Raw genomic sequence first — 17,514 nt, 5'->3', positions numbered from 1 at the left:
TTGGAAGAGTTACATATTTGGCACGAGTGCATGAATATGCACAGATAAAGGTCTCTCATCTTGCAAAAATTCAGGATATGGAGGTTTACGAGATTAGTGCTATCTCTGCTAACACTGTTTATCTCATAAACAGGCTTTATATTTTAGTATTTAAAATATACTAAGGTTTACTATTTTACTGTAATGGTCCCATTTCTTTTCAGCTCTTGAACATATTCCAATATTCAGATTTCGAGAAGAACCGAAATTACATCCTGTCAACTCAAGATCGCCTTGTTGGTGGATTTGCCAAGTGGCCAGACAGCCATCCAGGTAAATTTACTTGTCAAAAGTGTGGTTTGTTCTAAGCTAGAAATACATTCCAGAAGTCAAGACACCGAAGAGGTGTAAAGGAAGCATTTTTCCCTCCGTCACCTTCAAAAAAAAAAAGGAAAAAAAAACCCTGAAATTTAATGAGACTTTCATAATTTGAAGGGAAAGATGGGGAGTATGGTTTTCCCTTGTTCAGCCAAAAAGTAAGTGAGCTATTGTTGTTTAGACTGTTGCTGAAAGAGTATTGCTGTCTATTTAGAGCTGGACAAGCTTTTCCCATGTGTTTAACTGTTGCAGTTAAAGGGAATGTTAATATTTTGCAGAGGGTATCTTTGTAAATGGCATAAGTAAAATATTTCAGAACATTTGTTTCCTTAAAGGAATCTTCTAAGCTTATTCAGGAGTCATAAATGTAGTTACGAACAGTCAAAGTTTACATAGTTACATATGATTTATAGATTGTGATTACACGTAGCAATTATATGTAGTATATCTGAAAGTTAATTTTTATCCTTTTGGAAGTGAATAATTTGAAGTAGTGAGAAATTTTGAAAGATGCTAAAATCTTTTTAATTTATTTGGACAATTTACAGACTGTTTATCTTCCCTGCCACTGGGCAGCACTACTGGCACAAGGTTTGTTTTCACAAGTTTGCATGCAATACCTTTGTTGAATTGTCTGCAAGCTGACGAAATAAGATAAAAATTTAGTCAGAATAGAAGATGAGTCTGTTCAGAATCTGTGCCCTGATATTTCATCCTTTCATCACTTCATGTTGAACAACAGTTGAGAATTTGTCAGGGTGGACCCATGCTGAAAACACAGTGCTTGAGATAGATGCACTCCCCACACTCACCTGAAAACCGGCTTAGGATTCGTGAGGACTTAGCTGTATTTATTCTGCATGATATAGATCAGTCAGTATCACGTGGAGGAAATACTTGTGTTTATCTTGATGAACCATTTACTTAAGTGGGTTGGGAATTAAAAAATCTGATTAAAACCCCAGTCATGTGCAAAGTTCCTTAACCTGTCTTTTAGTATAGCTGTGATTGATCGAGGTAAGATTTGAGAAAGGCAAGACCAATAGTAAAGCTGTTTTGCTTTGATTTGTGTGGTGTTCCAGCCTGAACACTGCTGTTTCCTATAAAGCAAGCTTTTGCTGTGCCTCTTGTTTTCTTGTGATAGGTGGGCTTATTGCAGCATTCTTTCCTCAGGCAGATGGTGACATACGTTTGTGTTCATGTTTTGAAGGAAAGAGTAAAAAAGTTAATGCATTTCTAATGTGCAGAATTACTATAAATGCAGCATTGCAAAGATTGTTTCTGTGGAACTGTGATTTCATTGTTGTACGTACATAGCTGAGCTTCCTACAAGATCAGTCTAGTATCTGAAAGGCAAGCTGTCTTTTGAGTGTTGTATGTCGCCACGGAAAAGATCTCACACTTTACTAACGTGAAGCATCTGTGCAGCTCGATTGTTCTCAAAAACCTACTGTTGGTTAAATGTACATAGTCTTCTTGACTTCAGTCTAAATGCAAAATGTGAAGGTAACAAGAGTGGTATGGGTCATCTTGCAGATGAGTTAATAGTTCTGTTGAGGCTGAATATGGACAGAAATTATTTGTTCTCCGTGAAGCATTTACTATTTGTAAAGCTGATAAGTGGCCTCAATTTGGTTTTGTTCCAAAACTCAGATGTGACAGAATATTCCAGGGACGGGTTGCAAAGTAAGAATATGCCATTTTTTCAAAGGTGCTTTCTAAGATAGATTCATAATTTGAACTTCTGTAGCTTCTACTGTATAAAAGCTCAGTTTAAATTTGGATAGTCAACCTGTCTTTGCTGTGCAGTAATGTTTTTAGGAAGCAGACTAGAAGAAATTGCAGCAAACAGTGAACTGCTTGTGATAATCTGTGTATTATGTGGACTTCCAAAGTTCTAACTAACTTTTCACAACTGATGATTCAGGGAAATATTATTTTGTAGTCCTAATGTGCCCATGCTAACAAACATCAATATATTTTTGGTTCTGGAGTCCAGTAGCATTATTTAACACTCTGTTGATATAAAATACTATTTGGACTAGCGTGCTTATTGAGCAGTGAGCTTAGGAAACTTCTTTGCCTTTGAAAATAAATCTGAAAAGTCAAAAGACTCTTAAATGCTAGCAATCCTCTGAAAACTTGAGCATAACAAAGTGAATCAGGACATAACTGTTATTTTGTTTATAGTGATCTACAGGTTGTGAAATATATAAAAGGCTTTTATCTGAAAAATCTTCTGAATATCATTGTAGTAGTATAGAACTAGTACTGTTTTATAAAGCAGGCAAGGACACTGACTTACCAGGGAGATAGATACTTCAAAACAGAACTGAACACTCATTTTTGTTCCGTTCTTTGTTTACAGTTGACTGGTACATATTTTTTTCACCAAGCCTTTCATGTTAAGCAGTTAGATCTACCTTGTGTTAATACTACTTGTTACAAACATTAACCACATTAATGTGGTTTAATTGAGTTAATTTTCTAGCATCCTGTATGGTGCTGTGTTATAGATTCATGACCAAAACACTGTTGGTAACACACTGACGTTTTAGGTGTTGTGGTGCAGGGCTTATGCAGTGTCAAGGCCTTTTCTGCTTCTCATCCCACCCAACCAGCAAGCAGACTGGGGGTGTGCAAGAATTTGGGAAGGGACACAGCTGGGACAGCTGACCCCAACTGACCACAGGGGTACTCCATAACACATGGCATTGTGCTCAGCAATAAAAACTATGGGGAAAAGGAGGAAGGGGGGAACATTTGGAGTTAGGTGTTTGTCTTCCCAACTAACCATTATGTGTGATAAAGCCCTGCTGTTGGAGAAGTGGCTGAACATCTGCCTGCCCATGGGATGTAGTGAACGAATTCCTTCTTTTGTTTTGCCTGTGCCCATGGCTTTCACTTCCCCTATAAACTGTTGTTATCTCAACATATGAGTTTTCTTGCTTTTAATATTCCTTTCCTCTTCTCTCACTGGAGGTGGAGGGGAGGAAGCCAGCAAGGAGCTGTACAGTCCTTAGATGCCTACCAGAGTTAATCTACAACATTTTGCTAGAACACATACTGAAGCCATCTGGGGGTTTTTCAGACTTGTGAATAAGTCACAACTATATTTAAATAAACTTTTCTTTTAAATTACTAGATGTACTGGAGTGTGCCCCAGGAGGTTGTGCTGCAACTCTGATGCATCTTGCTTTTTATCTTTGAATGATAGGCAGTATAAAAGAATTAGAAGCACATGTGAATTACAGGTTATGCAAGAGAAAGATCAAAAGGTTTAACATAAAAGAGTGAGAGGATGAAAATGACTGTGCAGAATTACTACATGTAAAACAATAAAGTGAGATTTGCTCTCGTAGAAGTATAAATACACCTCACTTTGTTACGTTCTTTTTAAGGCAGCAGCAAAGCAGTTGTGAGGTTGCATGCTGCATTCCGTATTTGCGACTTACTCACAAAACAAAATGTTTGGACCTATGTTTTTTGACCTTAAAAAACTTGGTGTATTTTGTAGCTTGAAACACAGGCCACATATATACATTTTGGCTAGAACTAACTTAATACTCAAGTTAGCATGGATTTGTACAACTACTGAACTTTGTGGTTAAACCTACCAAATGGCCATATACAGGTAATTAGGTTTATATATGGCTTTTAGTGCATATCAATGTAGCTGTCTACAAGAGTTAATATACTGTGTTTCCTGAAGTTGAGGTCTCCTTGCCTGACATACTTTCTGCAAGGTCAGTAGGGGCTGTATCTGCCAAGCATGCTTTTGTCTGCATGTTTGTTAATGTGGTTAAGCAGAAACTTCCTTCAGAGTCTCTCTATCCAGATACCTCTTGTTATCATTTTAGTCAGATATGAATTTACCAACACGTCAAAAAGATTACTGAGTGTTGAGAATTTGCAAGGGGGGGCATTAAGTTCACATCCTCTTTTCATCTTTAGCCTGTGATTTCATGGGCAGATAATACAGTCTAATGGCTTGCTGCTGCCAGAGGAGGCAGGCTCACTTCTCCTCCTCCCAGCTTCCCCAAGTACAGTGGCACATCCTTTCTCCTTTTTGCACTAGCTTTGGTATATGTCAAAGCCTTCTGCAAACCAGTTTAATTTACCAAAGTGTCAGAAAACTCTTCGTTTTCTCCTGATCAGGTTAATTTCCTTGCATGTTTTTTTCAGTTGCTTTTGGTCATGCAGGGTGTTCAGCAAGCTGTAGTGCTGGTATAAGATAGGCAGCAGGAGCAGCATGAGACAGGGGAATAAGAGTGTCCCTTTTTGGTGGCAGTCATCTGTTACGGCTGATGCAGCCACTTCATGAATTCCTATCCTTAGGGTATTCTTTAAGGAAGGGGGGAAACTAGGTAAAGTAATTCTTTCATACTTCTACATATTGCTGTTTTGCAGCTATTGGCACTAATTTTGGTGTTTCAGTAGTGTGTTGTGCATCAAGTAATCAGCCAAGAAGTTCTTGTTTGTTTGGGGAAAAAATGTGCTTTGTCAACAGAAATTATTTCCAGTTCCTCAAGTTCTTTTGCTGTTTGGCCTGAGCACTCAGAAGAAATATAGTAGTGGGCAAGAATTTTTATAAAACATAACATAATTTTTTCCTTTTCTGCCCCTTTTTCAGATGCTTTACATGCCTACTTTGGGATCTGTGGTTTGTCATTAATTGGAGAAGCTGGTATTTGCAAAGTTCATCCCGCCCTGAATGTAAGCACAAGAACCTCAGAGCGCCTTCACCACCTTCATCAGATCTGGAAAACAAGGACTGTAAACAGTGCTCAGACAACACACAACTCTGTACAAGACTGATTATGACTTGAATTTAGTTCTGGTAGCATAACTGTAGCCCAAGGTTAAAAGCCATGTATAACCAATGTGCTCTTTTAAGTGCTGGAGTCATACAATCAGATCTGTGTTGCTGGCATCACTTCGATAGGGGATTGCCTTCAGCAGGTTATTCTGCGTTGTGAAAAAATATTTTGATTATAGAGAAGTTTGTCACCACAGACTGTAAGTGGCTCTTCAAATGGCTTTACTTCTAAGAAACCCCTTGAGGCATTTAAACTTCATTTTTATTTTATTTTTTTAAATTTGTGCATACTGTGTCAAAATATATAATAGGGGAGTATTTTCAAAATCTGTTTACATACCATACAGTATAGCACAGAACATTGGAGTTCTTTATGATCTTAATGTTTGACATATTTTTGGGTAGAGAGTCTCCCATATTAAGTCTCAGTTAAAAGTTACCTTTTATTGTCTACTTTCAGATTCTATAAACTTTGTTAAAAAGATCAGGTAAATAAAATTATTTTATTCAATATACTGGACTTCTAAAGTTGTGTGGCCTTACTAAATGGATTTTATAATTCTTCTGAGTAGCTTCTACACAGATGCGATGGATTATTAGCCAAAGACTTTTCATCTGAAATATTCTAGTTGTGAAATTCAATGAGAGTGTAGCGTACTGATGTATGTTAATAAGGGATATTCAACACAGTCTTTTGGAAGAGTAGCTGTGTGCAAGAGTAGCATTACTCAAGCCTTTGTAGTACATTAAAACTGTACAACTGCACTCTGAATATTTTTTAATACATATTTCCCCTTTAGTGTGAATAATTCCAAGTTTTGTAATCATTCTGTGTAAAGAATGAAACATTGGGCTTTAAAGTAAATGGCAGCGGTTTTACAGTAAGATGATGAACATTCTCAGCTCATTTAGTAGTTGTGCCTTACTTCCTACGCCTGAAATGGTCTTCAGAATCAAAGCAAATAACTTCACAGCTGCTGTGTTTGCAGCTGGTCAGTTTGTGCCTTTCAGGCATACAGTAGCCACCAGGATGTCTTTCCACTTGCCGGTCATTAAGGTGCATTCTTTTTTCTAAAGGACTTCCAAATAGGTAACTGAATATCACTCAAACCAGATTAAGCGCACCACTGCCACCACTGAGCCCAAAGAGACAGGATATAGACCCTTTCAGTGAGCAAAAAGAGCTTCAGGAATAACCATGGTTCTAATTTTGCACTGCAGTGCAAGTGAAAAGAGTAGAGTAGTTATGCCCTTGTCACACATATCAGAGAGATTCAATGGGCATCTTCAGGCTACCAGAACAATCCCGGTGTCCAAATCTGGAGCAGCCTTCTTACGTAAAGAAACTGGTCTTCTTTCTGTAAGCGGATTGACTTCCATGGCAGCATTGGGAACATCAGCAGTGGTGATGGTCTGCTTGGAAAAGCAGAGAAGGAGCATGGGGCAGGGCTTGGAAGTAAGACACGATGTAGGCATGTCCCAGTAGGCACTTCTCTTGTAGGAGGAGAGGCTGGTAGAACTGTAATCAGTTTGGAGCGGAGGAAACAAGAGGACTGTAGGGCTAGTATTGGGGAGGAGGAATGAGGTACTTGAGTAGGACTGGTGCAGCATAAGAGAATATTAGAACTGGAAGATACGGAGGCTGGAGCCAAGAGAAGAATAGGGAAGGGAATGTGAAGTAAGAGTGGAACCAAAACGATGGGAAGGATTTGAGCTGCCTAGGATAAGTGCATAGATTAGGGGGCAAGAGCAAAAGGGAGGTACTGACACAAGCAACGTGAGGGAGTGAAGTGAGGAAGATAGAGCTTGGGAATTGGTTTTATTCCCCACATCCTGAGATTACCTGAAATTCACTTGCAAATAAAAAGAAATAGTAGAGATCCCTAAAAGAGGATCTACCCAGCTGGGGCCACGCTACAGCAGTTCCTGTGGGAGTCCCATTTTCCCGGAGGAGCTTAATGGGATGTTGGGTCAGCAAAGGCTGAGGTAGCTTCCCAGAACAGATGACTGTCAGGTCATGGGGCTCTACCTCACTGAGAATCCGTTGAAAAACAAACCAACAAAAAAATCCATGGGGTAAAAGTCGTTCAAAGTAGCACAGAATATGCCTGTCCTTGACATCAGATGGTGGCTACAAGTTGACCCATGGAAGAGTGGGGTGGTATTTGGGAACATGGTGAAGTTAAGATGAGATCTAATTGTAGCTAGCCATCCCTACCCATGCCTTTCTGCCTTGCTGGAGAGCTGTCTATCAGTTTTTTAGCATTTAGTACATCTCCTGTTAGAGGAAGTAGCTTTGAATTCCGGAGTAGTTTAATAACGTGCTCTAAGTCGCTGCTAGGAAACAGCCCAAATACTGATACTTTCTTACTTGACTTAATGAGGAATGGTGTATTTAATTATCTTGGGGCAAATCCATACCTGCAAAATCCTAAACTGTGGCTCCTGAGTTCACCTATCTGTGACGAGGCTCTCATCTGTGAGGGACATAAGGGCAGAGAAGCAGAAGTAAGGGGACAACAGTGAAAGATCATATTCTGTGAATAATTAATTTCTCATGGCAAGTAATTTAACAGTGTTCTGCTTCAAAAAGCAGCAAATATTTCTTGCTTTGTTTTCTGTAAGCTACCTTGGGTTGTTTATATGGATTTTACACTTCAGATTTTACCCCCAGCCAAATAACATCTTTTCAGGCTGAATGTTGACAGCAGACGTATCCTTTTCTAAAGGTTACAGGAGGCATATTTGTTTCCCATTAACTCCCATAGTTTGTCCTGGAGCCAGCAAAATGTGTATGCCTTCACCCCACACTGAGAATCTGATTACTTAAATTGGTTTGAAATCTTTAATCTTTTTTAAGTTGAGAAAAATCTGTGCTAATAACCAACCCTGCATGCATGATTTGCCATTCTTAGTGCCCCAACTGATGTCAAGCAAACAAATGGTCAACACTGAATTGTTCCTGTGTAGCCGACAATTCGATATTGACTATGGAGTTAATGCTAGATTGCATTGCCTCCCCCACTGTTGTGGTTATCCTGTCTTCCGACTAGAAAAATATTAAATGATGAACCAATGGACAACAATTTCACAGGTAAGAAGATGAGTCCATAATCTAAAATCTCTTTTAAAACAGAAACATCCAAATGCAGCTAAAACATAAATGTGAACTACAAAAGGCAAACCATGCGATTACTATCCACCTGTAATAATTCTGTATTAACCACAGCTTTAGATTGTTGAAGCTGAACTTAAGCAAGAAATTAAATTAAATGGCTTCACCATGTGCTTGAGGATGTAAAAAAACATTTTGGCTATCAAGGCTTGCACTGGGCAGAAGAGCTACACTGACACAGCCTTTTGATGTTCCAGCAGTGGTGTCATACAACAGACCCACTCCCTAATTCTTCCTGTTTATCAAGGTGGTATTTATAAAATTAATGCCTTGTGTAATCCTCAACAGCACTCAAAGCTAGCCCATGGCCTGGGCTGACAAATGTATGCCAGCTGGGTGCCCCTGGCTTACCTGAGAGACTCACAAATTGTCTGTTGTTCTACCTCCTCTCCCAGACAAACAGCCTGGAACTGGCTTGTTGAACAAAGGAAGTTAAATGTATCCTTTCAATGGGATCTGAGGGCAGGCGTTTCAAACATCGTCATTAGGGCTTTCACAGCAACTTGATTTGTACATAGCTGCTGGCAGATACAGCAACAGCATTTTGGATGACTTACTGAATATGTTTTTATTTATGAACTTTTCATCTTGAGAAATTTTGTTCTAAATGGAACAATCATCAGCTGTGAAAAAAACTAACAAGTAAATTGGGCATTGGAGAAATACCTGAAATATGTATGTTGAAGCACGTGTTAACTCTACCTTGCTCTATGCCCTAATGCCCGGTAACAAAGTAAAAGACAACCTAAGAGGAGCTTCTTCAGCTACATCAAATATGCTGTTCTCCATGCAAGCCAGTATCAAAAGTGAACACATTTCACTGTTGCAGAGAGTCCTCAGCCATTTAGTTTGGGGTTACCTTGTGTAGAGGTGGAAGAACAATAATTTCCAGAGTTGGAGACCTTCTGGACAGTCTGTCCCCTTGCATTTCGGAAGAACCCTGCTATTGGTGCCTCTGCGGAGGTAGAAGGCATGCTGTCAGGACATGAGAAGAAGAGAGACCCCCAAGTAAGCAGATCCTTCTGCTGCAACTGAAATGTCAAATGTCTTTGAAATTCATGAGCTGAATGAGAATATTGGTCTGTTTAGGTTGGTGTTAGATACTGTGGTTTTTCTGAAAAGCTTTTGTTTTGCTGTTGCAAGTAGAGGCCACTTAAGTTTTCCTCACTTTAGTAGACAAGCACTGGGTGAAAGTCATTGTCGTTATACTAAATTATTATTAAATTACTCCACTGAGCAGTTACAGTATGTCACAGATTTACACTTTCAGCCCACCATTTTAAAGGTTTTGTCTTCCTGGTCTCTATTTACTTGATTAGTTTCTGAATTTAATAAAAATCAATGAACTGTTGCTTCGGGAAGCAGGGAAAACTGTTATTCCTTGTGAGCTGTAGCTCTCATGGGGTGGGGTTTTTTGCAAGCCAGTCAGATGTTCTGGATGAAGAACTGCCCACGCAGCATCTTCTCAGGGCACAAAATACTACAACCTCCAAAGGTTTTCAAGCTGAACCCACCAAAAGAGAGCAAACCCCCACACTACTGCTTTGTTTCTGAGGTACTGACAAAGTGCCTTGTTTGGTAACTGCAGTGTGAGACCATGCTTTAAAATGTCCACCTGTAGGTACAGGCTCTGTAGTCGGGAGTGGGACTGGACAGAAGTGGTCATTTTCACTGGAGAATGAGCAGGATCCCAAGGAGGGAAACAGTCCTAATTCTCAACAAAACGGGGAAGGTCATCAAGGAAGAGAAAATCTGTGTGAGAACAATCTGCAACCTCTCACTCAAGAATTTCAAAATATGCATGGGGGAAAAGTCTGTGGTAAAAAGCGAGCTTTCTACTTGCCAGATCAGGTTGTTTATGCTCAACTCAAATGAAAGGAGGATGATACACATTTGGAAGCCTGTGTTTTAACAGTTTTAGTTGTGTATGCATGTGAAGGCAGCTTCTGTGTTAACTCATAACAGTGATGATAACCAGGCTGTGGTACAAGGACCCCGAGCTACCCTGTGCACTGGTTAAAGCAACCACCTTGCATGCTTACAGTCTGAGAGAGCGTGGAGGCCTTCATGAAGCTATTTCTGCAAGAGCCATCCCTGGGTTTCCATCCAGATCCCTCCCCCTGTCCCCTTTGCTACAGCACGTGGAACAGAGGCTCTGCCTCACACTGAGAGGGAGGATCCCACCTTACCCTTTTACAGGAAATCTGCTAAAGGGCAGTCTGATGTGAAAATGCCAGCATAGAAGTCAAGGCACAGCTTTCTGTTGTTCATCACCCTTCCTGAGTGCTTGTGGGAAAGGAGTGGTGCTTCATGCTGCCTAGAAAGCTAAATATGCAGGACTGCTGTTGAAATTGCATGCTGCCTTTGGATAATTTAAAGGTTTCCGTAAGCGAGAGCTATATATATTTCCTGTTACGCTGTCCAGGAGTCTTCATTTAGCAACCTTCTTTAAATCATGGCCATGTCTTACTAAAATGGGCTCATTTTACAAAATTACACTTTAACCTTGGGCCCAACCTTTGCACTGCTTATACCATTAAAGCCTCCTCTAACTTCAGACTCATTGTGGAGGAGCATCATGACAAAAGGCATCTGTGTAAACCTACTGCCCAGGGAGCTTTTGTCAGGGGTGCTCTTTCATAGCAGGTTAGACTAACAACTGTCAAGAACGACATAGGGACACCTGATCCTGCCTTGGGGAAGTCTGGTGGGCTCTTAAGGACCCTCCTGGATTATTTTTTATAGTTCTGTAGTACTACTCCAACACTGTGATTTTTTTAATCCATCCCACCTCCCTACCCCCCACCCCCCCCAACCTGTAAATTCTTAAGGAAAGTTTTGCTGGTAGCACTGTTTAATGTAGTGCTGATCTGCAAGGTACATAGATGGGAATGGGGTGAGGGATGTTTCTATAAATAGCACAAAGATACTTCAGAGGAAATCATAAATCTTAGAAGGATTGGGCATATTTGCACTATTTGCACATATTTGACTATTTGCATACTTTACGGATCAGCTGTCCCCAGGCTGTGCTGACTGCCCAGCCTCCTTCTGAAATAGCCTCTGAAATACACAGCCAAGGACAGAATTCTGCTAGAGATGTGTCTGGATCAGGCTTTCCATCCCAGCCACAGGGCTCTTCTATATATTTGTATAAGGCTCTATATATAACTCCCCATATATGGCCAGACAGAGTGCGTCTTGTTGAGTAGTGATAACACATGCCCTCTCTGGCTTCCCAGTTGCTATAGATAGCTTCCTACACAGACCGTGGAAACTGCTACTACCACCAAACTTTTCTGATGGTTCTGTGTCTTTACATTTTTTTCAGTGTAAATAAACTCCAGCCTTAAGCAACTTTCTTCTGCAGAATGAGGAGCTGCTAGTAAGAGCGAGGACTGCAGTTGTGGCTTTCTAATGAAAAGGTGTAAGCCATGTTAGTGAGGTGAGCTTCCCTGGCCACATGCCTCGTCCTGTCCCCTTCCCCTCTGCTACCAAAAGCTTATCCTTATTTTTATTAAACCCAGATACGAGGGAACAGCAGAGGCACATGTTTTATCCTCCTTTGCCCAAGATGCACATGCCTCCTCACTGAGGGATATTCCTGGCTTTGAGGGCAAGTTGGGAACCAGCAGCTGTCGATGGGAAAGCAGCTCCCCAGCCTTTTAATGGCTGTCGGCATGCTCCTGTGCTCAGGGCCCCCCGGCACAGGATCCAGACAGGCACTGTCTGCTCTCTGCCCTGTGAGGCCCCATGCATAGCAGCAGGTAGGTTTCCCGCACATTCCTCCTCCTGCTCCTGAGTGGCCCTAACTCTGCATCAACCTTACCACCCACCTGTAACCCCTCTGGACTGCTGCAGGCCTTCTCACCTCCCATGACTGCAAGTCATGGTCCAGGAGCCACAGAACGGGGAGGCTTCACAGGTCCCTGCACGAAGCAATGGCAGGCACACTGCTTTTGGCTGTAGCAGAAACCTGAGCAAACATGCAGACGGGCACTTAAGATGTTACGTAGCGTTTTGTCCCTGGGGAGGGCAGTTGTTAAAGCCAAAGGCTCCACAGGCTATGAAGAGCAACAGTTCCCACGATCTGCCTTCTATAAAAGGAAATTAAAGTCAGCAGCAGCTGTTGATCTGATAGCCAGTCTGGACTGGATACCCGTCCCGTCCCCTCACTGGCTGCCCAGAGTACTTCAGCTATCCATGGATGACTTCTGCCATCAGAACAAGCTGAACCTTCCGTTGCTTTTTGATGCTAGCCAGATTTGGAGCAAACAGAAACATTAAAGGAAGGTTTGGGGATTTTTTTTTGTCTTTCAAAAATAAGTGCTCCAGTGTCAGTCACTCTGGTGAAGGTTTACTAACACTGGTAAAGGAAGATTCAGACACTTTAGAGATATTTTGCCTTGTGAGCTGTGTAGGAGGAGAGTTTGCCTTGTCTTGAACCAGTTTGAAATACTTGGCTGGCAAGTTATTTGGGGAGGAGTCTGGGAGGAGCCACCATTGGCACATCAACATGCATTTGACTTAGCCCTCCTTCACAGCAGGGCAAAGCAAGATTGCCTCCATGTAGTTGGTGTGTTATGGCTTAATCAGAGGGAAATCCATCCCACTCAGTTAGGCTGCTGCATCAGGGACCCCATTTTAAGTACGCTGAGGAGAGCTGCTGAAGTTGCCAAGAAGCCTGTAGAAGGTAAAGGAACAAAACCAAACTTGTATGGAAAACCAGGGAGATTTCCTTTTCTAGAAACTCCATGATAGTGCATAAGTGTTTGTCTGGCACGACAGAGCCCAGACTCCCGTCATCAGGGACCGTGCTTCTGCATATCAACCATGTGATAAAAGTGACCAAGTTCATGCAGCAAGGTTTGTAACAGCTCTGCACTGCAGCATGTATGGGTCAGGAATGTCTTCCAGAGCAACAGCCAAGCACTCAGGGCTGCACCTCTCCTACAATACACCCTGCAGCTGGCTCTGCACCTTGCGGTGCTTGGCTCATCCCACATCACAACACACGTAGGGAACCAGCCAGGACAAATTGCTGTCCCAGGTCCTCGCCATGCTCCACACAATAGGGCCAGGAGCAGAAGTGTCACTGTACTTCACCCTCAGCTTTTTAACACTACATGGAACAGTTTGCTTTGTTGTGACTTCAGAGAAACTCCCTAAGTGACATTTTCGGCCTTCTGCTCTGCACTGCACATCCCTTAATATACATAGGCCGACTTTGTTTAAGCCAGTGACTCTGTGAGGGGTCACCAGCACCTCTGTTGGTCTTCACAGGGGGAAGGAGATGCCGGAACCCCCGTCATGGGCATGGTGCTGCTCACCCAGGTTGGCTGTGACAGTGCTCCCACTGCACTGCAGCACTGCAGGAAGGTACTCCAACAGCGCCACATCTGCCTAAGAGCTGATCCCAGCTGGATACTGGTGTTAAAAGCAGGTTATTGGTGTTAAGGGTCTGTAGAGCCTCAGACAACCAGAGGGAAAACAGGTAAAGAGGCAGGCTCATTTTGGTGTGGCGCGACGCCAGGAGGGGAGGCAGTTGTCTGGCTCATGCAGAGCACAGCGGGATCTGCACAGACCTCGCTCTGTGCAAACCCATTCCACAGGGAGCTTAATCGACTTTCAGTGGGGATTAATGATTGTACTAACACACAGGTAAACACAGGGGAAGAATTTCATTGCAGGAACACTGGGCATGCCATTTTGAAAAAGGAAAGTTAACTCAAACCTAACCCTGGTGTAGTTAAGCTGTAAGAAAAGTGCAGGGGCCAGCTCACACATTTAAACCTCGAAGGCATAAATTGGACAAGCTTTGTCAAGGCATAGTACTCTCTGAAGACCAGCTGAGTCTGAAAAGATTTCAAGTGTTATGCCACCTTCTTCAGAGCCTTCGCTGTTACAGACATACATTTTCTGCAAAACACACCAAATCACTAAAACATACATCGCCACAGCTGCATGCAGAACTCAGCTGCACTCATCTTTCCCTTATCTCTCCCTGTTTTGCATGTCTCTGATTTCTTCATTAGACAAATTCTTTTAAGTAAATTAATAGAATCGGTAAATTAATAGACTCAAGCCTGCTGTTTTTTTCTCAATTAATATTTGTTAAAACTCTAGATACCCAAAATTCTCTTTATAATGTCAAACTTGATTAACTGTAGTTGTAGCAAAAAAATGGCAAATACATTATATATTCATGGATGCATCATTCCGTACTTTAGCCAATTCCTTATAAATATCTAATAAGATACTCAATACATTAAATATTAATAGTAGTCTACATACTTAACCCATATTTCTTAAATGAGCTTGCTCCCAGGGGCATGTGATATTGTACTAGTACCACATGGGACAGGCTAGGATCAAATCATACATAATGATAATTTTTCACACAGCACAGACACAGTTTTCACTCTGTACTTTATTTTGTGTGTTTGTGCCTCACAAATACCAAATGGATATGTTTATGATCTTTGGATGAAGGTCTTCAAATGGAGCAAGACAGAAAGCCTAGAGGTAGATCTCTCTCATGTCAAAAATGTCTCGGCATACTAGAAGAAAAAATCTGGCTCCAAAATGCTGTGGATTTGACATTCACCTTTTAATCTTACTATATTTGCCTTTGCCAGAGGACCTACAGCCAGAAGTAAGGGAAATAAGAGGTACAGGCTAGGGGTGAGACTTATTTCTGGCCATTAGCAACAGGTGATGTTGACATAGCCATACAGCAGCAGCAGAACAGCTTCAGTATCTCATGTTGATGGTTGCTGTTAGTTTGCCATATTTAGAGTTATTGGTTTAGCGACCTTTTTGCTTTTGCCAGTACCTATTAGAACAAAGTATCTAAAAATAAATAAAACCCTGCTTCAGTCTGTGGTGATGAGCAGTAAAAATTTGATCACTAAGGAAGGTTAGAGACATTGAAGAGGGAAAAATCAAATTCTCCCACAGAAAGTAATGATGTGAATCGGCAGCTGCATTGCAGAAAGAGATCTGGGAATCCTAGGGAATCCCAGGCTAAATCTGAATCCTGAGTGGGATTTGTTAGCATGACAGTCAGGGAGAAGGTGTAGGAGTTTGCGTGCCTGAGGTGGCCTTGGTGGGACCTTAGCTGAATGTGGAATAGACACAGAAGCAGGCAGTTCCCTGACCACTTACCAAGAGACTCCAGATAGCTCTGCTCCTTTTTCTTACCCAGAGCAGCACACATGGGAATGGTTTAAAAAACATCCCCCTGTGGTGCCTAAAAGAACTAGTGGGTATGGGTTTCATTGCAGGGAGAGGTTTAGGTCTGCGTGCAGGTACTGTGAGCTTAGAAATATAGTTTGGTGTAATTTGTCCTGCTTATAAAACCTTTCCAGGCATCAGAAGGTCTCATCTATTTCACGGCATTTTTTTTCTGCTAGTGACAGTTCCAATTTACATCACTCCCTGTGGAAGGAAGCCATTCATATAAAATTAATAAACTATTTACACGAATTCTCTTTAGCATTGCTCAAGTTGGATGCAGGCCTCTGAACAGAGCTAAGAGAATAAAAGCAGGTCACAATCCTTACCAGAGGCATGCACACATGGATACACATTTAAGTGGTGGCTTTTTCATTATTTCAAATGTTAGTTCAAATGTAGTATTTAACACTGAAGTAGTTCATACTGAATATCGGCACAGTTTCCCACCACCTTTAATATCATTTTTCTTGCATCTCCTTTGCTCTGGCATTGCAATCATCAGTGGCATCAGAGTCCTTGGGGATGGAAGTACATCTACACAGATCCCTTTTCCCCATACATGCTGTAAAACAGGAGCACTCCTTCTCTCCTCCGAACTGAATTATTTGTGTTAGCCCTTCCCGTTATCACCATCTGCAGCTGACTTCAGAATCCCTTTAAGTAGATTTCCCCAGGTAATGATGGCCAACAACTTCAAGCATGGTGTACAGGAACACAGTGCGGGAAGACCCTGCTCAGGATGCTAGACGGCTGCCAAGGGTGCATGCTTGAGTGGATTGCCTGTATAATGAAAACTGGAAAACACCTTACCATCCTACGGCAGCAGAAGGAAAAGAGCATCTAAGCAAGCTCCACTGCTCAGATTTAGTTCAGAAGGAGAAATTAAGATGGAGAAGGAGATCATCCAGAAAAATTAGACCTGCCACTGCTGTCCTGGGAGAATCAACATAATTTGCAGGTCAGGAAACACAAATTTCCTTTACATTTTAATTTCTGTACCAATGTGCCAAGACAGAGCCCTGTCAGGATTGCAATACAGGGCCAGATTTTTCGCTGGTATAAAATTATACAAATTAGTTTATACCAGTGGATTATCTAGCCTGGGATCCTTGCTCTTGGAGACTTACTTCAAGTTTGTGACCCTTGTACTGATTCATTTTAACATAATAGGACATGCTCTGAGACTGATAATTTCATACAACTGAAGGTTTGAATTAATTTTCAGACATCCTGGTTCCACAGAAAGGAACGAACCTAAGAGATGAAACAAAAGGAAGAAAAATGTGAAAAGCAAATTCATATCTGCGACTTATGTGGAACAGGTGAGGCTATTTCTGACCTAGAGCCTACCTCAGTAAAGGTTGTGTAAAACACAGGGAGCGGTTACCAACAGGGGTGAAAGTCCCTGGGCCACCAGCTGCAACACGAAGCTTCTCCATCTGTCTCCAGCCTTCCAAGCGCACATTCCCCTGTCAGCCTGCAGCCACTTAAGACAAAGGCTAGCACAGACTTTCTGCCATCTGAGGGGAGGTAAACAGAATCCCTTAGAACGGCTACAGGAATTGATATATGCTGCAGAGAATACTCCCAAATTCCTAGCTAGTCTGGATCACGGAAACAGCTCGTGTTAATGACACTGAACTGCCCAGAAGGCTCTGCCCAGCCTCGCAGGACTCTGCAGAAATACACTCTTCTGCTGGGCTGATGGCAGGGAGCACTGTGGCCAGGATCATCAAAGCAAGCGCTCTTTGGGAGAATGCTGTTGCTGAAGCTGTAAAATCAATGCAAAAGTGGTTTGTGCCATTCTCCGGCTTGCCTATCAGTGGCAGTCACCTGAACCTGGAGCTAACGCCGAAACAACACTGCTCCAAGAAAAAAGCATGAAAGAGCCATCAGCTTCCTCTGTCTTCTGTATCCTACTTGC

The 17,514-nt window shown here is 41.9% G+C and overlaps 1 protein-coding gene across 1 annotated transcript in view; it reads left to right on the top strand.

The window, feature by feature from the left end:
- Window positions 1-5,691, top strand: part of PGGT1B (protein geranylgeranyltransferase type I subunit beta) — a 39,386-nt gene extending 33,695 nt beyond the window's left edge. Inside the window, 3 exon segments of the mRNA XM_064439636.1 lie at window positions 204-312; window positions 4,991-5,122; window positions 5,125-5,691. Coding sequence (XP_064295706.1) covers window positions 204-312; window positions 4,991-5,122; window positions 5,125-5,186 — 303 coding nt within the window. The 3' untranslated portion in view covers window positions 5,187-5,691.
- The last annotated feature ends 11,823 nt before the right edge of the window (window positions 5,692-17,514 follow it).

This window comes from Phalacrocorax carbo, chromosome Z (genome assembly GCF_963921805.1).
Source record: "Phalacrocorax carbo chromosome Z, bPhaCar2.1, whole genome shotgun sequence".
In the NCBI taxonomy this organism is placed as follows: Eukaryota; Metazoa; Chordata; class Aves; order Suliformes; family Phalacrocoracidae; genus Phalacrocorax; species Phalacrocorax carbo.
This window is presented reverse-complemented; position numbering and strand designations above follow the sequence as displayed.